This window comes from Moschus berezovskii, chromosome 23 (assembly GCF_049115385.1).
Source record: "Moschus berezovskii isolate FMDL1 chromosome 23, NW_MosBer_1.0, whole genome shotgun sequence".
Classification (NCBI taxonomy): Eukaryota; Metazoa; Chordata; class Mammalia; order Artiodactyla; family Moschidae; genus Moschus; species Moschus berezovskii.
In genome coordinates this window covers 23,172,820-23,199,941 of record NC_142482.1, presented here as the reverse complement: position 1 = coordinate 23,199,941, position 27,122 = coordinate 23,172,820, and the positions used below count along the sequence as shown (strand labels likewise).

At 43.6% G+C, this 27,122-nt stretch overlaps 1 protein-coding gene across 2 annotated transcripts in view; it reads right to left on the bottom strand.

Annotated features, from left to right (window-relative positions):
* The window catches only part of TBC1D22B (TBC1 domain family member 22B), a 68,778-nt gene extending 42,148 nt beyond the window's left edge, over positions 1-26,630 (bottom strand). Inside the window, exons 1-5 of one of the 2 annotated variants that reach the window (XM_088831175.1) lie at positions 26,395-26,630; positions 12,036-12,092; positions 3,233-3,540; positions 827-1,006; positions 206-276 (exon numbers count right to left, since the gene is read on the bottom strand). In XM_088831175.1, coding sequence (XP_088687301.1) covers positions 206-276; positions 827-1,006; positions 3,233-3,540; positions 12,036-12,092; positions 26,395-26,450 — 672 coding nt within the window. In that variant the 5' untranslated portion in view covers positions 26,451-26,630. The remainder of the gene's footprint in view (positions 1-205; positions 277-826; positions 1,007-3,232; positions 3,541-12,035; positions 12,093-26,394) is intronic. The other variant, XM_055407257.2, reaches the window with a different exon arrangement.
* Positions 26,631-27,122: the final 492 nt, after the last annotated feature.

Below are 27,122 nucleotides of genomic sequence, written 5' to 3'. Positions count from 1 at the left end.
ACTATCCACACAAACCTACGCTCTTCTACACGAGTGGGAACAAGTTCTTGAGGATGTGATTCTTTATGCAGAGACAGGACTTCAGTCCCATATCGGGTAGGACCAGAGAAGTCTACGGGGCAAGACTGATGTGCCCAGACCAGCCCGCACAGGCAAGCGGGGCCATGTGAGGCTTGCACTTCTCTACCCAGTGGGCAGAACTCACCGACAGGAGTCTCCAGGTTACAGGCCGAACCTCCCTGGGAACCCCCGGCCAGCTACACTTCCTCAGTTCATCTGCAAAAAGATGAAGGTGTGGTTGGACTTAGCCCTTCCCATAGGTGCCCTGAAACAAGCCTCAGCCAGCGCTGCCTGGTGCCTCCCAGCGTTTCAGTAGGATGACCGCCATCGCCACTGCCACCACCACCACCAGCTACCAACAAGCATGGGTGAAAAGCCCAAAACAACAGCCCTGAGCAGCCAAGGTCATAGCTCTGCAGCAGTGATCCAGTCAGCTCAAGAGATTAGAGTTAGAGGGAGGAGGAAGACCAGGAGGTGTGGATTTCAGGAGGAATCGCCTGGAGGTAGGGGAGACCAAAGCCAGAATGGTTGCACTGGGTTCGACAGGCCACGGAGTCCAGTCCCGCCTAATTTGGCCCCTGATTTCTAGTTAACGCATTTCTGACTGTGATACCTGCGTGTCACGTCAATGGGCACCAGATCAGGAGATGCTGGAAAAGTAAAAGAAGGAAGAAAAAAGGGCAATAGCTTCCGGGTCTCTGAGAATTCCAGTCACTGAGAAGTCCGAGCTTGCCCGGGGCTCACGGGGGCCGGGTTGGGGACTCACCCAGGTCGGTGTTGTGGCTGGAGAGAAGCTGACGGAACTTTTCCAGGCGGGTTTTCTCCCGGACGGTCATCGGGGGCGCCCCAGAAGCGTTCTGGTCTGAGATGCGGGCGACGAGCGGGATGACGGGTCGGAGCGGGAGTGACTGCTGTTTGTGGAGCGGGTTCCTCAGGCATGAGTCACCTGAGGGGTCGTTTGAAAGGGAAAGAGGACAGGCTGTGTGATGAGCACAGATCCAGAGACACCTTAGACCCGACCGCTGGGCATGGGGCTCCTCCAGAGCCACGGCTGCCAGGTCGCCCAGGGCGGGGCCGCCAGCCAGCAGGTGGAAATCCAGCCGCCCTCCTGTTCACTCAGGGGAAGGTCTGCGTGTTTATCATACATACCAAGGCACCTTCTGCGCAGAGACTCCAGTTACTGCAGCAAATCTGACACATTTTTTGTGACTTCAGGGGAAAAATCTATTGTTATCCCAACCTGGAACTTTTCTTGGGTGTCTAATAGCAAGTTTGGGGCGGGGGAGTGGAGGGCAACGTGGTCAAAGGCAGTATTTGCCTTCCCTTTCCATGTCTCAGAGCACAAAGAAAATGACACCGTAAAAGCACACCACGAAAAAAAAGGGGACGGCCGCTCTCCCGAGGCCCCAGGCCCCAGCCGGCTGCCCCGAGGGCTAGGAGGGTCAGTGCTCCTCGCGCAACTCTCACCTGTCTTTGGCCCAGGCAAGAGAGGCTCTGACCGAAGGCAGGTCCTCTATGCCTCGACGTTTCTCACCAAGATGAACCGGCTTCTCGTTCTGCCGGGATATGACTGAAGTAACAGGCACGCGGACTCAAGCTGAACTCTGTGTCTGGTTCCAGACACTTCTGAACAAGAGGGTAGCTAGGAGAAGTGGGCAGGAGAGCGCTAACATTTACTGACTGCTGACTAAGGCACTGAGCTGGCCACAGTTCCCTGTGTTCTCTCACTTGACCCTACAACATACTACATCAGGAATTTATTACGATTTTGAGGGAACTACAGCTCAGAGAGGTTAAGTACTTTGCAAGGGAGAGCTGAGTTATCTTGGGTCTGTCTGACGCCAAAACCCTTATTTATTTTACTCCCCCCAAAAAAACTCAGTTTTAAATTCTGACCATCCTTTCACGACTGTTTCACATTCTTTACATATTTGGGCCTCAACAAGTAGTCGGCACAATAAGAATTAAACAGGGAACCCTCGCCAACCAGCACTAGGTTTACAGACTCAGCGGCCACAGGGTGCTTGGGCTGGAGGCCTAGTGTGACACAGGGCTGAGAAAACGCAGACCGCATGCTCCAGTGCTGAGGCTGAAGGCTGCTTCCAGTTCCAGCGACGGGCTGACCGATGCTCACAGGAGGGAACCCGGAACGGGAATGCTCTGGGGGGTCTTGGCTGCACAAGGGCAGCTCGTCAGGGACCGTGGTGGGGCCCCCTGAAGACCCTCAGTCTCATGTGAAGACACTTCCCACAGCCAGGAGCTGTGGTCACCTGGCCAGTGGGGCACTGAAAGCCTGTCTGGGTGCGTCATTGGGGCCCAAATCAGAGATGCGAAGTGACTGTGGAATGATTTTCCAGGCCTTACAGCCTCATTTCCGGAGCACATCCTTGTCTGAAACTGTAGAAGAAGTTCTCCGAGAACAGGAGCCAGGACACGTGCCAGGGCTCTGACATTCCACTTCCTTTTCACCCTCTACCACAGTCAGCTGTTTTAACTCTCACTAGCAGGAGGGCACTTCCCCTCCAGCTCAGAATGACTGACTCCCATAAAACGCTTTAAGGCAACATTAGACACAGCAATGGATACTAAAACAAGTACACCAAGGTGTCTCCAAACATCCCATAAAACCACCATCATCTCAACCGGTTACTGCTGCCAATTTCCTGAAAAGAAGGTGGGACCTCCTCCCACCCCACCCAAACCTGGCAGGCAGGGAACTGTGACACAGGGACTCCGAGCCTGAGGAACAGCAGAGAGACGACCTGCTGCTAGGGGCTCTTTCCCAGAGTGGAGGAATGGTGCCAAACATGTTTGAAATTCAGCCACTAACAACTTCAACTACATTTCATCTACACACTTCAACCTGACCAGGCCCAAAGAAATGTGAAGCAACCACACCATAAGCGTTCTGGACCCCAGCACAGAGAAAGGCAGGCAACACGGGGGTGTCAGAAGTGAAGCCCCGGGTCCCAGGGCCAGGCAGCCATCCGGGCAGGAGGAGTGAGCACAGCTCCCGACCAGTGAGGCCCCCTGAGGGCCCTCAGGCTCCAGCTCGCTTATTTATCACCCAGTGGATGATCTAAGGGATGCCCCCGCTCCCCGAACCTGCTTTTATTTAAAGTGCGCTCTACTGAAAAGGCTGAGTCTATGGAGGGGAGCTGGATAGACTTACTGGAATTTCTGGACAGCTGGGCGTCACTGCTGGACTTTATGACCTTGTAGCTGGCAGGTACATCGGATGTCGTTGACTGGGACCGTTCTGGTTTCACCCTCAGCTTGCTGTGGTTTTCCAGCACTTGGGCGGCGGTCGCCAAAGCAACTTTTGAGTTCAGAGTTTGGAAAGCAGGGGACGAAAAGTCCTCTTCCTCGTCATCACCAATGTCCCAAGCATCACTGGTGTTCCGGGCAAACTCGTGAAAACTGGAGGCCTTCTTATTTTTCAGAGGAACCGTGCTGACTTTTGACCGTTCTTTAATGAAGCTTTAAGAAAGGAGACACTGTTACCAAGGAACAGTCTGACATATCCAACCACTTTCTCTTAACAGATTATTAATAGTATTACACATTATCTCATAAACAATCATTACCCTCTTCAAATAAAAAAATATCCATGTCCAGTCCTTATCTAGAAGCGTCTAGACCAGCATTATGCTGCAGAACCAGATGAAACAAAGACAGCATCACTCTCCAAATATTCCACATGCTCCTCTATACTTCCTAGCCCCTGCACTTAGGTGAGGCTACTTGTTCTGGCCAATGGGCTGAGGAGAGAAGTGAGGCAGTCCCTTCTGAGCCAAAGTGTAAAGAACAGATGTGAGTTCTCCCTCTTTTTTTTTTTTGCCATACAATGTGGCATGCCGAACTTCCCCCGCCAAGGATCGAACCTCTGCCTCCTGCAATGGAAGTGCAGAGTCCTAACCAATGAACCATCAGGGAAGTCCTACGTGTGAGTTCTCTGTAAGCCTTGTTCTGCTGTGGTAACTGGCGAGGCTCCAGGTGGTGGCACCTCCTTCAGCCTGGATGACAGTGTGACTGTGTGGAGCAGAGTCTGCCTTCCACACCCACTTTACCCTCCCTTGGTCTGGAAGCATGTCTGAGAAATAAGCATCTGTTGTGTCAATTCACTGAGATTTCAGAGTTAATCTGTTACGGCAACATACCCTAAAATATTTTCTAGAGCAGGACTTCAACTACTGGTAGAACAGGAGATAATTTTAGGTAGCCCACGTGTATTATTATTAAACACTGAGTTTCAAAATGAACAAGTTGTTCTCTTTTTACTCTGTTAAAGTCCTGCTGCCCTTGAGGAGGGATCTGAGTTTGACACCACTCTGTCTTTAGGATTATTTTTTAACAAAGTGAAGGCAGCCTCAGGTTAGGTTCAACATTTTGTAAGCAACAGGATCTGGCTTAGAATTTAATTAATAAGACTGTTTTGTGTTTCACTGTATTTCTAAGGTTATTTTCTATTTTGGGCAAATACCGGTTTTCCACTTACAGAACTAGTAAGGTTTATTTTAAAAGTAAATCTAATTGAGTACATAAGTTTATTTTTTCAAGTGCATTTAATAAATAATATATAAAATATTGCAAAAAAGTGAAGACGGTACATGACTTGAGTTTGGGAAATACTCAGTTAACTTGTTGAGCAAAGAGAGCCTAGTCCTAAGAGTTAGGTAGACCATTCCCACTTTCCTGAATGTTTCCTCTTTTTTTTATGGCTGTGCCATGCGGCATGCAGGATCTTAGTTTCCCAACCAGGGACTGAACCCACGCCCCCTGCAGTGGAAGCAGGGAGTCTTAACCACTTCCGCCAAGGAAGTCCCCCTAAAGTTTTCTTCTTTCTGTGAATCCCTTAAGGTCTGGTGGCCCTTATTCTGGTTCCAGGGGACTATGTGGTTGGGATGTTTCTATAACTGAGTCTTATCTAGCATCCCTCATACCCAAGTAGGGAATCAAAGAATACAGCCTCATGTAAATTTACACGTGAGGACTGGAATGCAACATCATTAAAATGCCTCACTATTTCCCTCGGCAAGGCAGGGCAACTCTAGTCTAAAAACCAGGCTCTGCCAGAAAAGCTGAAGTCCCCCATTTCCAAGAGATATTCTTCCCTTTAGGTAGATGAGGCTGGTCTAATACCTATGACACCTCCCATGATATGTCCAACGGTCATTCTGAAAGATAGCTGTTGTTAGCATTGATAAAGACAGACTGGTAACTCACACAGCTCATCGGAAAGACCCTATTATTAACACTAAAAAAGGAGTAAGATATGACAGGCATATTTTCAAACACTGGCCTCACACAGAGTAAAGGAAAAGGTATCACACAAGATGCAAGAAATAACATAAGATTACACTATGTAACAGTTCAAACGTGATGGAAACAAGAAACCCACCCACGAAATTAGCAAAGATTCAAAAACGTATCCTCTTGGTGCTGACCCAGGTGTGGTGAGACCAGCTCTCTAATAGCACAGGTGGGGGTGTATGTCGTACCACCTTTCGGAAAACAATCTAGCAATACCATGAGCCTGAAAATGACTCATAATCTCTGACCGTAAGAAAATAATCAGACAAGGACCTATTGTGTAGCACATGGAACTCTGCTCAGTGTTATGTGTCAGCCTGGATGGGAGGGGGGTTTGCGGGAGAATGAATAGGAGTATATGTATGGCTGAGTCCCTCTGCCTTTCACCTGGAACTATCGCAACATTGTTAATCGGCTCTACTCCAATACAAAATAAAAAGTTTAAAGTTTGAAAGAAAAAGAAAAGAATCAGAGAGTCAAACAAAGGTGATTTGAAACAGTTTATAATGGTATTACCCATTTTGGTTAAAAACTGCAAACATAAACATCTAGAAATTGCAAATGATGAAATATACTATGGTTCAGCCACCAGATGCCACTGAAAATCACACCGTGAAGGCTATTTAATAACACTAGAAAGTGATCTCAATAAAGTGAAAATTGAACCAAAATTATGTATTTTTTATGATCTCTATATTTCTTAAAAAGTATGTGCACAGAAAAGACCAGGAAGAAAATGCATCAAAACTGTTAACACTGCTTATCTCTGGGCTCTGGAATGATAGCTGACACTTAATTTTTATACTTCTCTGAATTACTCATGTTTTCTACAATGAGCATATTATTTTTATTAATCACTGGAAAAGGTTGTTTTGTTGGCTCTCGTCAATCCCCAAAGAAAGAGTACTTCTAAACCTACTGAAAAAAAAATAAAACTGAGGCAATGCAGCACAAAAATCTGCTAGTCAGAAATACACCCAGGAGCCAGAGGCAAATTACTCTTCTGTAGAACCTCTGAGGCTGTACGTTCTGGACTCGTCACTATGATGGCTTCTCCTCTGTGAAAGGGGACCCAGATCCACAGCCTACAGTACTCAGAGGGTCCGCTGTCAAGAACAAACAGGCAGATGTGTCAGAAAGAGCTGCCATGAAAAAAGAATGGAAAAAAGCACAGGAGGATGCTGTTTTCCTCCTTGGAGACCACGTGAACCTCAAGACTGCACATAACAAATTCAACAGAGTGATATGAAGTGCTTGGGAGGGCAAGGTTATTATTTGTTTTTCTCCTGGCTGACGTTTCCTAAATACCCTCTTGAAGTCTTAAGGATTCTTTAGAGATATATGGCTGAGTCCCTTCACTGTTCACCTGAAACTATCACAACATTGTTAACTGGCTATACCCCAACACAAAATGCTTTCGGTGTTATTTATTTATTTAATAAATAAATAAATGAATAAAATCTAAAAAAAAAAAAAGAATTATTTAGGGAATTCCCTGGCGGTCCAGTGGTTAGGACTTGGCGCATTCACTGCTGTGGGCCCAGGTCCAATCTCTGTTAGGGAACTAAGATCCCAAAAGCTGCTCTGCATGGGCCAAAAAAGAATCCTTTAAATAAACCATGAATCAAGAGGCTCAAAATCAAGCTGAATTTTAATTCAAGTCAAAGAACTGACTGGATATGGTTAGTCTAACACTGGGTGAAACAATAGGGACACCCTGCAATGGATTAAGACACTGCACCGAGAGACGGGCCATGCTGAGCATCGGGTTCTGACAGATGCTGAGCTTTCCATACCAGTGAAGAAGGCAAATTAGCTGAGTGGTGGGTACAGGAGTGTTTGTTATCTTTTTCCTTTAACTTTTTTATGCATTTAAAATATTTCATTATATTTTTGAAGCAGATGAAGGTTCAAAATAAGTGAACTAGAATAAGAATTGGAATTACTCAGATGACCATTCTGCAAATAGACATTGGAAGGAAATATTCCAACACAATGGAGAGGAGAGAAGGGAGGAAAGGCTGCCTTTCCCTGTGGTGAGAAGACACGAGACAGTCCAAGCTACCCATTTACAGTCTGCTAGAAATTAGAGATACCTACCTCACAAAAGCCCAAACTCAGTCATCAGCCAGTTAAAGAAGTCAGCTCTGTCCTTAGGAAAGAGACCTTCATGGAGGAAGGGGTTGGCATCACCTACAGGGGAAGGAGTCTGAGGACAGAATAAGGCTGTAAGAACCGCTCTCAAGATTGAAAGAGGAGGGAATTTCTCGGTGGTCCAGGGGTTAGGACGCTGTGCTTTCACTACAGAGGCTTGGGTTCACTCCTGGTCGGGGAAATAAGATCTTGCAAGTCACGCAGCACAGCCAAAAACAAACAAAAAAAGAGGAGCGTGACAGTGAAGAGATTCCTCAGAGGAAGCAGAAAGAGCTACAGACCTGCCACAGTGATGGGAAGGTTTAAAAGCTTTGAAGCTTTCCTATGCTTATTAATATTGTTCTCCACGGGAATCCTGTAAATTCATACATACATGGTTTCGCTGTTGTTGTTTAGTTGCTAAGTTGTATCCAACTCTTTCTGCGACCCCATGGACTGCAGCCCGCCAGGCTCCTCTGTCCACGGGATTTCCCAGGCAAGCATACTGGAGTGGGCTGCCATTTCCTTCTCCAGGGGATCTTCCTGACCCAGGGATCGAACCTGTCTGGCAGGCAGATTCTTTACCACTGAGCCACTAGGGAAGCCTTTATATACATGGTATAACATTTATTGGCTGTGCACATTTATTGGCTGTGCACCAGGTGCCAGGTGCTGTACTACTATTTATATATATCCATTTTTCTTATGCTCATTCATAAGCCTATGGAGGTACTATTATTATTATTCCTATAGACAGATGAGGAAACTAAGGCTTCCTGAGGTCATAAGCAGGCAGCGAAGTCTGGGCCCAAATCCAGGTCTACCTGTACTTGCTAACCACCCTGCCTGGAAGAACTGGTTAAAAAGATGAATCGAGATGAGGATCTGCAGCCTGGGAAGAGGAGTTACCAACCTAACTGAGCACACTGCACCACAGCTATAATCTCCACATGCCCACAGCTGACAGCCCTAACTCTGTAGGGAGACTCCCCTCTCTACATCAAACAGGCTGTGTGTGCTGGAAGCCAGAATGGGAAGAAGCCACATCTGGGGATGTGGTCCTTGGAGGAGAAATGTCTCTCTTCCCCTCTGACCCCAGCAGTCACAGTAAAAAGTGAATCTAGGTGATCCTGGCTGGGGGCGCCTCTGGCATACAGGCTGCCTCATTTTAACATGGTCCCAACTTAACCTATAACTAACCCAAGGCACAATAATGCCACAGTGTGGCTTCAAGTTTAACCAAAATTATTTAAACAGAACTACACCAAAGTTACAACCAAACTGGCCTCATACAAACACCTCCTTATAGCTGTATGCCACATTATAGGTTAAGAAGCACTTTCACAGATACCTCATTTAATCCTCACAACAACTTTGTGAGGTGAGCCTTATTATTTCTACTTCATGGATGAGGAATCTAAGGGTCAGAGAGGTTGACCAATTTGCCGAAGATCATGGAGTTAGTAGGTGATGCATAAAAAGAGATTCCAGAAGTGCAGGTGACACTCAGAACTCACAAATACATAATGAATGACCCATTAAGAGAAACTCAGTTGTTTGATGATTAATAACTTGTTAAATGGTAACACAAACAAAAGGATATTTTGGAGAAGAGTGGCTACAGGTTATAGGGGTTAAGAAAGAAAAGATCAATAACTCTGTAATTGGATTAATATACCTTTTTTACTGATATGGCTGTTCACTTAGCAGAAATATGACAAAAATTTATTTGACACTGGTAAGGGATGTAAGCAAGTAGGGAATTTGGTAAATCCAGTCATATCAATAGCTGGAGGGGCTTCACATGAACTAGAATTATAACTCTGAACTAGGATATTAATTCAGAAAACAATAAATTTAGAAGCCTGTCATACCATCAGGTAGCCAATGGGGCCACTCTGCGGTAAGTCTAGTTCTATCTGAGCAATAAAAATTATTGCAGGCAGTATTATCACTAATGGCAATTATTTGGCAAATGGAAGTCAATATACACAGACGGGGAATGACTGCTTGTGCTTGTGCAGTTTAGATGATTGAAGGTCCAACATAAAGGCTTCTGCTGTGATGAGGATTAACCACTCAGTAATTAATGGCCTAAAGTGGAACGATAATCATGTATCAGAGAAAGCAATAAAAACGTCCCAACAAAGGTACTAAAATAAGGGCAATAAATGTTTTACAGTAACAATCTGGAGTTGTAAAATGGTCCAGGGCAGACCTACATGTGGTCCCTTACTGTCGAGAGCTAATACCAAGCCACCATGTGCGCACACACAAAAAAGGAGACACAATTTATTCGGTGACAACAATATTCCTCCCAAATTACAAAGCTAAATAACTACTTCTACTGGTCCAGCATGAATGCAATTCTGCTGAATGACCAGTGGAAACATTCATGGTTTTATATTGTTAACAGGTGCAAAACAAGAGTGTATAAAGTTTGCCTTTGCAGTTTGGGATATGGTGATATTTTAAGACCCATCCTAAACACAGATTCAAGGAAAACTCAGCTGATGACAGGTACAGGCAAGGTATGGTGACTCTGAACCAAACATAAAATAGGATAGTACATCCCACTGCCTTACAAACATGGACAAATCCTAGCTGTGAACAGAATTGGCTAAAAGGAACAGACTACTCAACTGTGACACTTAAATTGTAAAGACAGTGATGTCAGGGTACTGAATTGGTGTCTCTGCAATTCTCTTGTCTTTCCCTCAGGTTACAAGTTAACTGTTAACAGTTTTTGGCACCTTATTTTCACATTAACGCATGCAAAAGCAGGGAATGTGAGTGGAGACAGAAAGTGGCTTTCTTCACAAAATCATCTCTTACTGATCGGAAAAGAAAATCCTGCTAAAAACCCTCCTTCAGACTTTTCTTTTACAGCTCACTGGCCAGAACCAATGAGATGAGCCCATCACAGATTAGTCACTGGTATTACCAAGGAATTATTATAAAAGGCTTAAACTAACCCAGATGCCTACTCTAAGTACACTGTTGCCCATTCAAGAGCTGAATGAAACTATGGTCTTGAGCAAGGAAGAAGCAGGGGCCGGGAAGGCAGCTGGATAGGTAATCAACAGTGCCTGCCCCATTGGTCAACAAACCAGACAGTCTACTGTGAGTAAAACTGGGAAACAGAACCCATCATACTTAATGGAAATATTACACAAACAGCACAGAAAACATGTATCCCCTTGAGAAGATCTAATACAAGATACATACTAAGAAACATTAAAGAAAAACCTACTGTCTAAGCAAATGGAGGGATTTCATTCCTTCTTTCCATAAATATTTACTTAGCACCTTAGGACCTAAAATAAGGGCAATAAACGTTTTATAGTAACATTTACTGAATTTTATTTTCTGCTCGTCTGGGTGTTAAGGCACACTGGTGAACAAAACAAAGTCCCAGCCCTCAGAGAGCTTACACTGGTAGTTTCTGATTAAAAAGACAAAACAAAACTGCATTTTACAGAAATGAACAGCAGTCATGCTTCACAGTATTTCAGAAGACTGTACCTTCTACCTATTGGCCACACTGAAAAAAGAATGGGTTGGTGGAATTAGAGAAAAGTTCACCACACATTAAGTTATTAAAATAATATTAAAATATTGATAATGCATATTTGTAAGGTATTTTTCTAGGTATTCAAAATACTTTAATGTATATTCTCTTTACGTCCTCACTGACTATGAAGGAAGAAAGGGTGGCTATTATGACACAGGCCCCAGAAGGATGAAATCTAGGTCTCTTGTACCTCTTAAATCATTCAGCTTTCACTACGAATGATAGCTTTCCTAGGGGTAAGACTCTAAGATTAAACTTGCAAAAAGAGAGAGGCCAAAGTTCTTAGAACATGTCAGAAGATGCCCCATCATTTAAACTTATTGTGACTGGACGATGGCCCATGAGAGAAAGGTGTGATAAAGTGATAACTGGGGGTATGAATACACACCCACACATCTGGGATTTAACTAGGGCTCTTCTGTGTTTGAAAATAACGTATTAGAATTTTACTAGAAGAAATAGCCTCCAGGGATCTTTTAACTCCACCATCTGGCTGGGTTTCCTTGAGTGTGTCAAAGAGAAAAAGGACCTGAAGAATGCCAGCTCCAGAGTTAAGTTCTATTTGCCCCAGTTCTCAGAGAGTAAGTAAGGAAGAGCGGAGGTGATCTGTCTATCTACATATATATCTTCAGAAGCATGGTCTCCAGAAGCCAGAAGATCATCAATCAGCCAATTTTAGGACAATATTTACCAAATAAAGACATTCTCACAGAACGGAGACAAACCCTATATAAACCACCTTCCAACATAAGAAAAAGGTCTTTGATGTAACTTAATTTTACACTTAGCAACAGACTGCTTAGAGGTAAGATGACGGTTCATATTCTGATCCAAAACAGAACAGAGGAGCAGCCAGAAAAGGTCAAAGTGGAAACTGCCACTTCTCCAAAGTAGGGAAGGGTTCCACGGGTTTTAGAAGAAGTACATGCATGACAGGAAAAATATCTTGACTTACTTTTTGGTGAGCCGAGGGTCCAGAGGAGGGTGCTGTGCTCCATACACAGGCTGGATGCTAAAAGCAAGATAAAAAGGAAGACAGAAGTTGTCAGGAAGGTAGATATGTTGGGTGAGTACCACCTGCATCACAACGTTGGAAGGGACTCCGAGAAACAGGTGACCTCCAAGAACAACTATGCCCAAGCCAAAGGACAGCAACCTACTCTTTAAAAAAAAAGTTCATCTTCTTCCCTGGTGAGGTTTCAGCACCCTACGCAATTATCAGGAAGTTCTATCTGTAAAGGCAGCATGGGAAGGCTGACAGTTGGACAGAATACAGTTCAAATGCAGGTTGTGGCATCCACTATAAACCTTCACTAAATTACCTGACCACTTTGAACATGCTTCCTTATCTGTAAAATTGAAATATTGCCTACCCCAAAGGACCACTTGGACTACACAACAGTGAAGCAGCACCGCAGATCAAGGGAGGAGTGACCCAAGGGGTTCTCACAACTGCTGGCAGGGGTCTAAACTGATACAACCACTTTGAAAAAGCTTGGCTATATTGAGGAAGAACGAAATATGCATACCCTAAGACTAAAGACACACATATATGTGTGTGTGTGTGTGTCTTTAGAAAAACAAAGATATGTGTATCAGGAAACATATAAAAGTGTTCATAATCTCAGATATGCAGATGACACCACCCTTATGGCAGAAAACGAAGAACTAAAGAGCCTCTTGATGAAAGTGAAAGAGGAGAGTGAAAAAACTGGCTTAAAACCCAGCAATCAGAAAAATAAGATCATGGCATCCAGTCCCATCACTTTGTGGCAAATAGATGGGGAAACAGTGGCAACAGTGACAGACTTTATTTTTATGAGCTCCAAAATCACTGCAGATGGTGACTGCAGCCATGAAATTAAAAGACGCTTGCTCCTTGGAAGAAAAGCTATGACAAACCTAGACAGCATATTAAAAAGCAGAGACATTACTTTGCCAACAAAGGTCAGTCTAGTCAAGGCTATGGTCTTTCCAATAGTCATGTATGGATGTGAGAGTTGTACTATAAAGAAAGCTGAGAGCCGAAGAATTGATGCTTTTGAATTGCGATGTTGGAGAAGACTCTTGAGAGTCCCCTGGACTGCAAGGAGATCCAACCAGTCCATCCTAAAGGAAATCAGTTCTGAATATTCATTGGAAGGTCTGATGTTGAAGCTGAACCCAATATGTTGGCCACCTGATGCGAAGAGCTGACTCATTTGAAAAGACCCTGATGCTGGGAAAGATTGAAGGTGGGAAGAGAAGGGACGACAGAGGATGAGATGGTTGGATGGCATTACCAACTCAATGGGCATGAGTTTGAGTAAACTCCAAGAGTATGTGATGGACAGGGAGTCCTGGTGTGCTGCAGTTCATGGGGTCGCAGAGTCGGACACGACTGAGTGACTGAACTGAACTGATAGCATTATGGATCCTGTTAGCTCCAAACTAGAAATAACCCAACTGTCCATCAACAGAGAAATAAACTTTCATGGGTTCACATAATAAAACACTTTACAGCAAAGTAAATAGAGTAAGGTTGCAAGCAATGTGAATGGATCTTGCAAATGTCACATTGAACAAAAAAAACAAGCAAAGAATAAAAGAGTAAATACTGTATGATTCTATTTATACATACTTCACAAACTGGCAAAAATGATTTCTATCGCTTAGGGATCATCCATACTAGTAACACTATAAAGCACGGAGTGATTAACATAAAAGGATGTGGTTATCTCTTGTGGGGGAAGGAAGGAGGTGTGATAGAGAACAGACACAGGGGCTTCCGGGGTGTTCACTTTCTGATTGTTTATCAAGTTTATCAAGTTACCATACCACACAAATGTTTTATGTACTTTTATACAGTAGTTCACAGTTTAAAAAAAAATGAAAAAAAAAAAAAAAAAGAGTGACCTGAAATAATTGTATACTAATCAAGGTCCGTCTAGTCAAGGCAATGGTTTTTCCCGTGGTCATGTATGGATGTGAGAGTTGGACTGTGAAGAAAGCTGATCGCCGAAGAATTGATGCTTTTGAACTGTGGTGTTGGAGAAGACTCTTGAGAGTCCCTTATACTGCAAGGAGATCCAACCAGTCCATTCTAAAGGAGATCAATCCTGGATGTTCATTGGAGGGACTGATGCTAAAGCTGAAACTGCAATACTTTGGCCACCTCATGTGACGAGTTGACTCACTGGAAAAGACTCTGATGCTGGGAAAGGTTGGGGGCGGGAGGAGAAGGGGACGATGGAGAATGAGATGGCTGGATGGCATCACCGACTCTGTGGACATGAGTTTGAGTGAACTCCGGGAGTTGGTGATGGACAGGGAGGCCTGGCGTACTGTGGTTCATGGGGTCGCGGAGAGTCGGACACAACTGAGCGACTGAACTGAACTGAAGCCAAACTGTGGTTTAAGTACAAACGCAACAGAAAAGCACACTTCAGCATGTAAGAACTCAGGGAATCTGGTTTCCTTGACTCCTTCCTGAAGAAACTACTAGAGGAAAAACTTCAATTAATAATATAATAATTGGAGACACTACGGCAAAAGGCTGGTGGTAGACAAGAATCCACCTGCCAATGTCGGGGACACGGGTTCGATCCCTGTACTGAAAAGACTCCACATGCTTCCCCATGTCCCGGCGCAACTAAGCCCGTGTGCCACAACGACGGAGCCCAAGCTCTAGAGCTGGCAAATCACAACTACTGAGCACACACGCTGCAACTGCTGGAGCCCACCCACCCACCTAGAACCTGGACTCTGCAACAAAAGAAGCCCCTGCACCACAACTAGCCCCCCACATAGAACCAAGACCCAGTTCAGACAAAAGTAAATAAGTACGTAAATTTTTAAAACTTTGTAAAGATTGAGCCTTAAATTTGAGGCTTTCTGGCTGCAGAAGAGGATGCAAAAATAATGTAACTGGCAAATGTTAAAGTGGGATGGAGAAGTAGACTGAAATAAGTAGACTGATTTCCTCATCTTTTACTGATAAGGCTCAAAAGATATTTATAACTGGTAGTTCAAGTAATATATAGGTATGTTGTTGTTGTTGAGTCTCCCAGTCGTGTTTGACTCTTTGTGACCCCATGGACTGCAGCATGTCAGGCCTCCCTGTCCCTTATCATCTCCTGAAGTTTGCCCAAGTTCATGTCCACTGCATTGGTGATGCCATCCAGCCATCTCATTCTTTGACGCCCTAATATACAGGTATGTTTAAAGATATAAAATAAAACTAAGAAAAATAACAATAATCAACTAAAAGCAGGTGGGAAGGAGGCAGGAAATAGTGCTAATTTCATCATTACTCATGGTAGGGAGTCAACAGACACTGTCTGAAGAAACATGGCATAAAGTTACACACAATCACTAGAATAAAAAGATAACTCTTTCAAATCATCAGAACCTACACCAGAATATACCCACCTCCTCCCAAAGCAAGTACAGTCCTGATAGTGAAAGTTTTTTAAAAGAAAATATTAAAAATAGAACTAAAACCAAATATATCAGTCACTCCAATAAATATATATGGGTCAAACTTACCTATTAAAAGAAAAGGGATTATTATCAATGGGACTGGTAAAATCAACTACAGTACATCTGTTAAAAAGAATGAGGTAATTCTATATCCACTGACATGAAACACTCATTGAAAAAAAAGATGCAGAATTATATGCAAAGTAATAACTCCATTTTGTGTAAAAATCTTTAAAATAGAATATATCCACGTACTTACATATGATTACGTTTATGTATTTACAGTGCATTTCTGAAAGAACACATAAGACTCAGAAGCAGTGGTATGGAAGTGGAACTGATGATTGGAGGCTCTGTGGCAGAGACTAAGTTTTCAGAGCAAACCTTTTTATACCTTTCTCAATTAGTATTGTACACACGATCACCTTTCTAAGAAATAAATTAAGCAATCTTAAGACCACTGGGAAGTTTAAATGGGATAATGTGTAAAAAGTCCTTCAGCACAATTCCTACAGGTAGTTAAGCAATAATAGCAGGTGATGAGGTAAATGCTGCCTGGCACACACTCAGTGCTTTAAGAAATGTTGGTTTTCTTCCTCCCCCTGATTTTTGTAATTTATTTCTTACTAACATTTGGAAAACAGAACAAGTAGGTTTACCAGGTACCTTTGACATGAAGTACTTTGACATAAAGATGTGATCCTAAAGTTGCTTTTAAATAAAAATGTAGTCAATCTGATCATTTTCACATTGATTTCTACTAAGATTCGGAAGGGAATATTCATGTATAAATCTTTAGCTATGAGTAGGAGAAGGCAATGGCACCCCACTCCAGTACTCTTGCCTGGAAAATCCCATGGACGGAGGAGCCTGGTGGGCTGCAGTCCATGGGGTCGCTAAGAGTCAGACATGACTGAGCGACTTCACTTTCACCTTTCACTTTCATGCATTGGAGAAGGAAATGGCAACCCACTCCAGTGTTCTTGCCAGGAGAATCCCAGGGATGGGGGAGCCTGGTGGGCTGCCGTCTATGGGGTCGCACAGAGTCGGACACGACTGAAGCGACTTAGCAGCAGCAGCAGCAGGACCCTGACCTTTTTAGTAGTAAGATTTCGGAACATCTATGGAGGATTGCTGAGTAAATTGTAAACAAACCCTCACATGTACTACTACAGAAATACAAACAATGCTACTTGAATGTGTTTACAGTTTCCCAGGCAGCGGAAAAGAAGAGAGAAAAGAAGGATTCAAGAATACAGGAAAGTTTGGCTTAGAGAGAGAAAGCTTAGACAAAACAAAAAGCTCAAACAAACTAGAAAACCCAAAGGGCCACTGATTTGTATTTCAGCATTTGCAAATACTCTTAAGATGAGTACACTTGAACTCTCTAAGTCCATAAGCTTCTATGTTAGCAAAATAAAAAGATCAGAGAATAAACTCTGCAGGAAGATATTAATGGGCAAGTTGGGTTGGGTGACTGAGTAGCAGAATAAGAATCTTCAGATTCTCTCCATAAAAGAGTATTACCACCTGCCAGTAATACAGCAGGAAAAAAAGCGATCCTAATGGTGTAGCTAATGGTATTTCATGTGAAATAGATGGAAAAACAGTGGAAACAGTGTCAGACTTTATTTTTTGGGGGCTCCAAAATCACTGCAGATGCTGATTGCAGCCATGAAATTAAAAGACGCTTACTTCTTGTAAGGAAAGTTATGACCAACCTTGATAATATATTAAAAAGCAGAGATGTTACTTTGCCAACAAAGGTCCATCTAGTCAAGGCTATGGTTTTTCCCGTGGTCATGTATGGATGTGAGAGTTGGACTGTGAAGAAAGCTGATCGCCAAAGAATTGATGCTTTTGAACTGTGGTGTTGGAGAAGACTCTTGAGAGTCCCTTGTACCACAAGGAGATCCAACCAGTCCATTCTAAGGGAGATCGATCCTGGGTGTTCATTGGAAGGACTGATGCTGAAGCTGAAACTGCAATACTTTGGCCACCTCATGGGACGAGTTGACTCACTGGAAAAGACTCTGATGCTGGGAGGGATTGAGGACAGGAGGAGATGGGGACGACAGAGAATGAGATGGCTGGATGGCATCATCGACTTGATGGACATGAGTTTGAGTGAATTCTGGGAGTTGGTGACGGACAGGGAGGCCTGGCGTGCTGTGATTCATGGGGTCGTGGAGAGTCGGACACGACTGAGCGACTGAAGTGAATGGTGTAGCTTTAGGAGCTAAAGGCCATCAATAATCACCCAGGAAAAGGACCTTAACATCACTGTAGACTATTTTTTAAAGACGTTCAGCCCAGAGTGCTGGCATAGCCAGAAAGGCCAAGATAAATGATGGACTTTATCAGCAAAGGTATCAGAGCCTCAGTTCAGTTCAGTTCAGTCGCTCAGTCGTGTCCGACTCTCCGCGACCCCATGAATCACAGCACGCCAGGCCTCCCTGTCCATCACCAACTCCCGGAGTACACTCAAACTCATGTCCTAAACTGAACTTATTTCTGAACTAAAACCATAATGTATCTGTTAACATTTTTAATTAACATATTCCTGAACTAAACCATAATGGGTCTGTACCTGGAACACTCTGGATAGTTTATCAGTTTACTGAATCTCAAAAAGGAGAGGCAAGAAGTTAGAAGAGGAAGAGAAGCCCAGATGACTACATGAAGACACACTGAAAGAGCCTGGTGATTAAGGTGCTCAATTTCTGGGCATGTATAATTCACCTATCAACTTGTACAATACACTTCTACTAGACTCAAACTCAACTCTACAGTAGGCTGGTCTCCACACACCCTAACCTCAAACGCTAAGCTGGGCTCTTCTCCCCATTGCATTTTAAAAATATTATCCATCCTGAAACATTCCTTCAAATTCTACACCCTCTGCCCCATGAGACTTTCTCTGAGCCTATCCCCAGCATCCACTAACCCATGCCTTCGCTGATTCCCTAAAACACGGACATTGAGGCTTATGCTGCTTTTAAAGAATAAACTATTTTTAAAGTAAACTAGATTTAGAGCATAATATAAAGTATACCCAGGTAGGGGCTCAACCCCTACGTAAGAAATAAGACATTATGGAGCCGAAACCCCAGCACAACCCTTTTCTGGAAACCACTGAGACTGGCATTTTTCATCCTCATTTTTGTTTTTATAGTTTCTGTGCATGTATCCCGAAACAATACAGAGTATTGTTTTGCATGTTTGAAAAACTTCATATAAATGGCATCACAACTGTATTTACGACTTACTTTGATGCTAAATCATAAATGCTACTTTAAATCTTACTTAATTTCATGGCTGACTGGCTGATTTCTCCAACACACATTTAAAAAACATTTGCTTTACCACAAGAGTAAAAGGCATTTAACTCACATTTTCAAAAACAAAGAAAAGTATAAAGATATAACACACACCCACGAACCCATCACTCTGACTTAACAAATAATTAATGCCTGCCACATTTCTTTTTCTAAGAAAATAAAGTGTTAAAGAGACTTCTGAAGTTCCAGTTGCAGTCCCCAGACCCGTTCCCCCACCTCCCCAAGAGATAACCACTATCCTGAAGCGAATACAAAATCCTTCCTGTCTGTTTTTATACTTTTACATATATTCATGTATCCACAAACATGCGATATCTTTTTTTATGTTTTAAAACTTTTACATGAAAGACTGCACACTGGACATATCGGTCTACATCTTGCTTTTCTCACTCAACAGTGTTTTCACCCAGCTCCACTTTTCAGTTTTTCTGATTACAAAAGTAACATATGCTTAAGTGGAAAAACCAGAAAGACAATAACACTGAGCATCCTCTCCACGGGGAAGCTGAGCTGCCGAGCACTTTCAGATTCTACAGAGCAGTGATGGGGCCATGTCTTTTTCTGTAGCCTCCTCACCACCTGGCAGAGCATGACACACACCAGCAGGCACTTAACAATACTCATTGAGTCAAGCCTGGAACGATGAAGAACCCAGGCCTCTGTTTAAATTGACTCCTGTCTTCAGTTCAGTTCAGTTCAGTCACTCAGTCGTGTCCGACTCTTTGCAACCCAATGAATCACAGCACGCCAGGCCTCCCTGTCCATCACCAACTCCCGGAGTTCACTCAAACTCATGTCTGTCTAGTCGGTGATGACATCCAGCCATCTCATTCTCTGTCGTCCCCGTCTCCTCCCACCCCCAATCCCTCCTAGCATCAGACTCTTTTCCAGTGAGTCAACTCGTCGCATGAGGTGGCCAAAGTATTGGAGTTTCAGCACTACCCCTACAAATGAAGAGGCAGTCACACTGTATCTCAGAGAAACCAAACTGCATATACAGAGAAAAGAAGGCCATGGGCTGTGCCACAGCAAAGGAAAAAATGAAGCAAAAGTTTCGGTCAACCTCCATTGTTCCCTTCAATAAAACAACACTGCAGAACATGTTGGCATGGCTGGTTTACGTAATTGGAACAGTGCAAAAAGCTTGATAGGAAAAAAGATCAACAGGTGTTTGTTCAGCACTGGCAGAGGAGCTAAAGCAAACACGGGAACAGAGCTATCCACTTTGAAGCCAAACACGCTGGCAATCAACGCAGGGTCACACGCTCAGTCGATGGAAGTCTTCCAGAACTGGGGATCCACGCTGCTGTGGTGATAATTTAGTATCTCCTAGTCACTGACTAAATCAGTAAAGCATTTCCAAGCTAAGAATAGGTTGTAATGTACCTGCCCAGACAGGCTGGGACCATTACACTGAGTCTACTATCAGATTCTTTAAAGTTACAAAAAATGACCAAATGACAGAGAAGGTTTCAGTTAAAAATCTACGGGCTACTAAGTAATTCAAGGAATCAGACACTTCTCAGAGTCACTGAATATTAAAAGAGCTCCTTGACTTTAATAACACATGTGTGTGTGTGCTAAGTCACTTCAGTTGTGTCTGACTCTTTGCGACCCTATGGACCATGGCCCACCAGGCTCCTCTGTCCATGGGATTCCCCAGGCAAGAATACTGGAGTCGGTTGCCATGCCCTCCTCCAGGGGATCTTCTGACCCAGGGATTGAGCACCCACCTGTTACGTCTCCTGCATTGGCAGGGAGGTTCTTTACCACTAGCGCTACCTGGGAAGCCCACTTTTCCTTAAAAAGAGGGAGAAGCCCTTCCCAGAAAGATTGGGGATGAGATTGTGGGGAATTAGCCAGGCTGTGGCTCACATTTGTCTCTCCTATTCCAAGTCTCATCCATACTTTCACTGGAAGCATCTACATCCTTGAACCAGATGAGGTGCTTGGACAGAGGGTTATTTCAGTCTTAGCAGAGACTGTGGGAAAGGGGAGGCAGTAGCAGAGTGTGGACCAGGAGTCAAGAAATTTGCAGTGTGATTTGGGGTTACTTTCCCTCTCTGGCCTCAGTTTCCTCAATCAGCAGTGCTCTCAGGGTCGAATTATAACATTCTATAATTTCCTGACACTCAGACATGTGGTGGGACCAGAAATTCATTACTTTCCAAAGCACAAGATAGAAAAACCTACCTTCAGCACTCCCCGCCCACCCCCAAGCTATTCTTACCTATCAATCATACCTCTGTGACTGACAGAGCAGGAGAGACATCCACTGACATGAGCTGAAGTTGGCAAGTTTAACAGTCAACTTCAGAACCAGTAAGAGCCTCAGAGCTCACTTAATCCAGATTTCATTTCATAGATAAGGACATTGAACATGGAGTAGTTAGCATGTTGTCCTAAACTGTGGCTCTTTCTGAGGATAGGACACCACAATCTTACCTGACCACCTAAGGCAGAAACCTGAAGGTGACATCCCTTCAGCCCCTCTTTCTCCCTTACTCCCCAAATCCAGTGATTTACCAAGTCCTGTAGATAGTCCGAAACTTGTCCCAATATCTTGTAGATATTGTCCAAACTTGTCAATAAGACTAGAAGAGTAGGGTCTTCTTACTCTAGTTGAAGACCTCATGGCCTGTCCCTGTACTAACTGCAGCAGACTCTTAACTACAGCTGATTTGAACAATGGGGGTTAGGGGCACCGACTCCACTCACAGCCCAACCCAGGGATCAAACCCAGGTCTCCCACATTGCAGGCGAATTCTTTACCAGCTGAGCCACAAGGGAAGCCCCCACTCACAGCAGGGTGACCAATGAGGAAGGTACAGCAGTGGTCCAGACAAGAGAGGACTCAGTTTGATCCTGAAAGTAGGGAGTAGAAGTGATGAGAACTGCTCATATTCAGGATATATTCCAACAAGCCAACACAGAACCTGCTAATGAACTGGATGTAGCAGGACGAGAAAGAGAATGAAAGACATCAGGATTTTTGGTCTGAGGGACTTGGTAAATGGCTGGACCATTCACGTGAGACTGGACAGAGTAGATTTGCGGGAGCGGGCAAATGTGGAAATCAAGAGTTCTGCTTGGATGTGTTACGTGAGAGATGCTACTAGATAGCAAAACAGAGATGCATTAATTGTTCAGTATCCAGGGACTTCCCTGGCAGTCCAGTGGTTAAGACTCCGTGCTTCCACTGCAGAGGGCACAAGTTTGATCCCTGATCTGGGAACTAAGATCCCACAGGCTGCACGGTGTGGCCAGTATCCACTGGGGGAAAGCATCCAGCATGAGAAATCGGGTTTTTTCAATCTAATTCAAGGCTCTCTACTCAGTGGTTCTCAAAATGCAGCTCCCAGATCAGCAGGAGTTGTACCCTTTGGGAACTTCTCAGAAACTCCGCTTTGGGTGCTCCACCTCAGATGGACGGAATTAGAACTTGGAAGTGGGGCTTGGCAATCTATGTTTTAACAAGCCCCTCCAGGTGATTCATTACAGTTTGAGAAGCACTGCTCAAAACTATACTCCTCATTGCTAATGAACCCCTGACAGTCACAGTGACCCTGCATCAGGCTCTTTCGTGCTCCCATAAACCCTCCGCCTAATCAACAACAGGTAGTATTTTCTCCATTCAGGACTCACTGCGGGGCTCCAGACACACCACTGATCAAAGTTCTTCAATTCGAGTTTCTGAAACTAGAGCAAGGAGGAGAAACAAAAATAGAAGCTACTGTAATCACAACTAGCATTTGCATAATGGCTAATGTGATTGAGTACCTTCTGTGTACTTTCCATGCATTACCTCATTTAATTCTCATAACAGTCTTATAAGGTAGACACTCTGTCCTCATTTTACAGGAGGAAACTAAGGCACCAAGAGGTTAAGTAACTTGCCCAAGGTCACACAGAAAGTGGCAGAGCTGAGATCTGAAACCAGTCAGGTTCCATAGCTTGCATTCTTTTTCCTTTTTTCTCCATTTTTGGAGCTATAACTGACACATAATCTTGTGTAACTTTAAGATGTACATTCTGTTGATTTGGTACACCTACAGTCTCTCTCTGAAGTCTGGTCCACAGTTGGTTGAATTTGTGGATGGATACAAAATTCATAGATATGGAGGGCCAACTGTACCACTACCTCATATAAAGGACTCGAACATCTGCAGATCTTGGTATCCAAGGGGGTCCTGGAACCAATTCCCTCCCAGACACTGAGGGACAGCTCTACTGCAATATGATTAATACTGTCGCATTGGCTAACACTTCTATCATGTCACATAATTAACATTTCTTCTTTGTGGTAAGAACAATTAAGATCTAGTCTCCTAGCAACTTTGAAGATTATAATACTGTGTTGTTGACTATAATCACTATGCTGTCCATTATCTCTCCAGAATTATTTATCTACTAGTTTCAAGTTTCCAGAGCCTGTATTTTTAACCACATGGTACATACTGCCTCCTGTCTTCCCAGGCATCCACACAAGGACCATTTGATATATTAAGCACATGGGGTTCTTAGGAATAACTGAGGACACTTATAAAGATGTTTAATTCCATCAAATTACTATATGAAGTAATCCTACTTCTACACAGAGTCAAAGGAATGGGAAACATACTTTCACACAAAAAACCTGCACACGGATTTCACAGTTTTATTCATAAGAGCCCCAAAGTGGAAACAACTGTAACGTCCATCACCTAAAGAATGGATAAACAAAGTGAAGTACATACGTACAGGGAATATTATTCAGCCGTAAAAGGAATGATGTACTGATCCATGCCACAACAAGAAGCAGCCTTGAAAACACTACACCTAAAAGAAGCCAGCCACAAAAGGCCTCTTAGTACATTATTCCATTTATACAAAGTGCTCAGAATAGGTAAATTCATATAAACAAAAAGATCAGTGGTTGCCAAGGACCAGAGGGAGGGGGGAAGTGGGAGTGACTACTAATGGATATGAGGTTTCTTTCCAGGGTGATAAAAATACTTTGAAATTAGTGTTGATGGTTGCACAAAACCATTTATACTCTAAATGAATGTACTAAATACCACCAAATTATACACTTCAAAAGGGTGAATTTTTATGATATGTGAAGTATCTCAATAAAGCTGTTATTTTACAAAAGGATGTTTAATTCGTTTTGAACCTGAGGCTATTTTACTACATAAAATTCCTATTTGCTGTAATTAACGTTGCTGGATCATGATCAAAGAAACTGAAAGTCATCTGCTCCCGTTTTGAATTTTTACCTTTCAGTTTGCAAAGAGGAAGCTAGTCTCACTTCTAAGTTGCCACGGACCTAGACAGTTATCTGTGTCATTTCTCCAGCCAGACAAAGTTTTTCTTCACTATGACTGAAAGAGTACAAATGCAAAAGTTCTATTCTTGAGAAAATGTACTAATATTTTCCTTACATCAAAGCACTTTCTCTCTAAAAGAATTTTTATTTTCTCCCATAACCAAGGGCTCCTATGGCTTCCTTGCTAAAAGCACATAGTCGAACAATATTTCTCTTCAACAAGCAAAGTACTAAAAACCATTATGAATCATGGTAACATTTTAATGTCTTAAGATAAACAATGAACATAAATACCTCTTACTGGAATAAGGATCAGAAAAACATTCTTTTAAATGTATACTTTCTCTAATAATAACAGAAATATTCATAACTAGTATTTATTGAGCAACTATAATGTGTTAAATACAAATAAACACTGTTTTAGGTTCTTTACAAATAGGATGTTTAATTCAATCCACGTAGGAATCTTGAAGAAAGTATTTTTAATCCTCTTTTCACAGATAAGGAAACTGAGGCTTAAAGAGATTAATTGTCCTTGATCACACAGATAACACTCCAATAATAATCCAAAGCTTTCAGAACTCAAATGTTCTCTCCTCTATCCTTTCATATTCCTCTTCAAAATGAAAAAGGAAGCCACAAACTTGAAGAAACTGAAAAGATTCCTCTTCCTATCTCACAAAACATAGTGCTCTGCAAAAAAGATGACTGCTTCTACAATCCAAAAGAGGAAATATAGAAAATAAAAACTGTTATTAACAACCAGCAGTTGGTAGGCACAAAAAGACTATGCCATGTCCCACATCTCAAATACTGCTTCCTGATTTAAGTTTTCCCATAGATTCTGATTATAACTTTTGATGTCAAAATTTAATGATCTCACCATGGAAAACCCCGGAGAATAGCAGTTAGAAAGACTGGAGAGCTCCCTAGACCAGGAAGGAAAAGGAATCAGTAGGCAGGAAGTGGTGCCTATCTAAAAACATAGAAGTCTTTAGCATTAACACTTTTTCCACAACATTTCAATCTGAAGTTATTTCTGAATTCCCTTACCCTATTTTTTTTACTATATTAAGAAAAACTGATCCCCGACTGTCTAACAGGATACTATCAATAAATAAATCCACGATACAGCCACCACTGACCCTGATTTGTCTCTTGATACTGATAAAACAAACCAAAAAAGCTACAGTTTTAAAGGATTATCCCTTTATCAATCAGCTAGGAAGGGGAGCACATGGGGTACAATCAATCATGAATTTCATCATCAAACAGACTGTGGCTGGCTGAAATCTTAAATTGAAGATTGAAACATACACTCCTTTTACTTCTCAGCACTACCCCCAAACAAATTGAAACTATAAACCAACAGTAGACTGATGAATGGACAATTGTTAAAGAGTCTCAACGTATACCAAAAAGGGGTGGGACGAGAGTGGAGATTATTTTAGAAATAATCTGTTCTCCACCTAAACAACTCTAGAACGAAAAAATTTAATGCATTTGAACAAGTACATTACCAGGCAGAGGAGAAGAGGCCACTGGGGTATGACAAATCCTTAGAAAATGCTAAAGAAATCATCTCGATTCTAAATTACCCTGTAATAATTCCTAATGGGAAAGGTCCAACTCAAGATATCTTAAGTGAGGTCGAGTTGAAGAATTTTCCTCACTTTTCTTGTCCCCACCCAACCCCCGCAGACCAGAACCTTTCTAGGAGTCCAGGAGAAAAATTCGTACGTGCAGAGCTGGGGGAGCAAGTGAAGGGGCCATCCTCGTGCAAACAACCACCTGTGCGTGGTGAAGACCCCCGCCCCCTCAAGAAGGGAGTTCTGCTTAAAGTGAGAAGCAGCTCTGAGGATAGCTTTCCAAACCCAGAACCGACAGTGATTACTCACCCAACTCCACTGTCCCCTGTGCGCGAACTCCGGCCACCTCCCGGCTGAGGGAAGCCCCTCAAGAGCCCGACGCCCCCGGACCCGGGTCTGCTCCCACACCCAACCATCTCCAAAGCTCGCCGCCCACTCCTTTGCCTGACAGCCGTCCTGCCGCCACCAGGCAGTCCCAGCTCCCCCCAGCCCCACGCCCAGGTTTTCCAAACCAGCATTCTTGGATCGCTGGCGCCCCAGGCCCGCGGGATTTAGGGCTTAGGATTTAGAAGGGTTTGGTCCAATCTCCTCTTCCTCTCAGCCTCCTGGGCTCACCTCCCCGGCAGCTTGGCGCTCCTCTTCCAAAACTGCTTGCTATTCTCGGCGGCCATTGCTCCGGCCCGGGGAAGGCCTTGTAGGCGGGCCAGGGGGTTACCCAGCGAAATGCCCCCAGGACCCCGCAATCGCAGGGCCAGCTCAGGCCGCTTCCCCGCTGCCGGTCACCCGCTCCCAGCTCCCGGGGGCGCCATCTTGGATGTGGGCACCCCCCAACCCAACGCCGCTGCCATTGGTGGGCTGCTCAGGCCGTGGGAGACGGACCAATCGGGAGCCAGAATCCTGCAGGCCGCTGAAGCCGAACGGTGACGTCAGGGGTTGGGCACACAGGTGAACCGAGAAGGCGGATCTTGGACGAGCTGGGAGGCGGGGCTGAAAGTTCCTTCTCCAGGGCCCGGGAAGAAACAGGTAAAGAAAGGGACCTATGGGAAGGAGAAGGTGCTGTTTTCTTTGGGGGTAATGAGGTTCTTGAGTCAAATATTTTTTGAAAAGAGCATATATATTTATGTATATAAATCTTTGACCTAAATATAAGGGCCAATGTATTGGTTGCTGCCCATTTTTAACATCTCTCAATTCGATGACACTCTGGTTATTATCCTTCCCACTCCTCTCGTTCCGTTCGGACTCTGATTTTTTTCAATCGGTGGAGGAAAATCAATAACTGATCCGACGGTCCAGAGTTGCTAACTGTTCAACACAACACGTGACTAACGGTTGGTTCATAA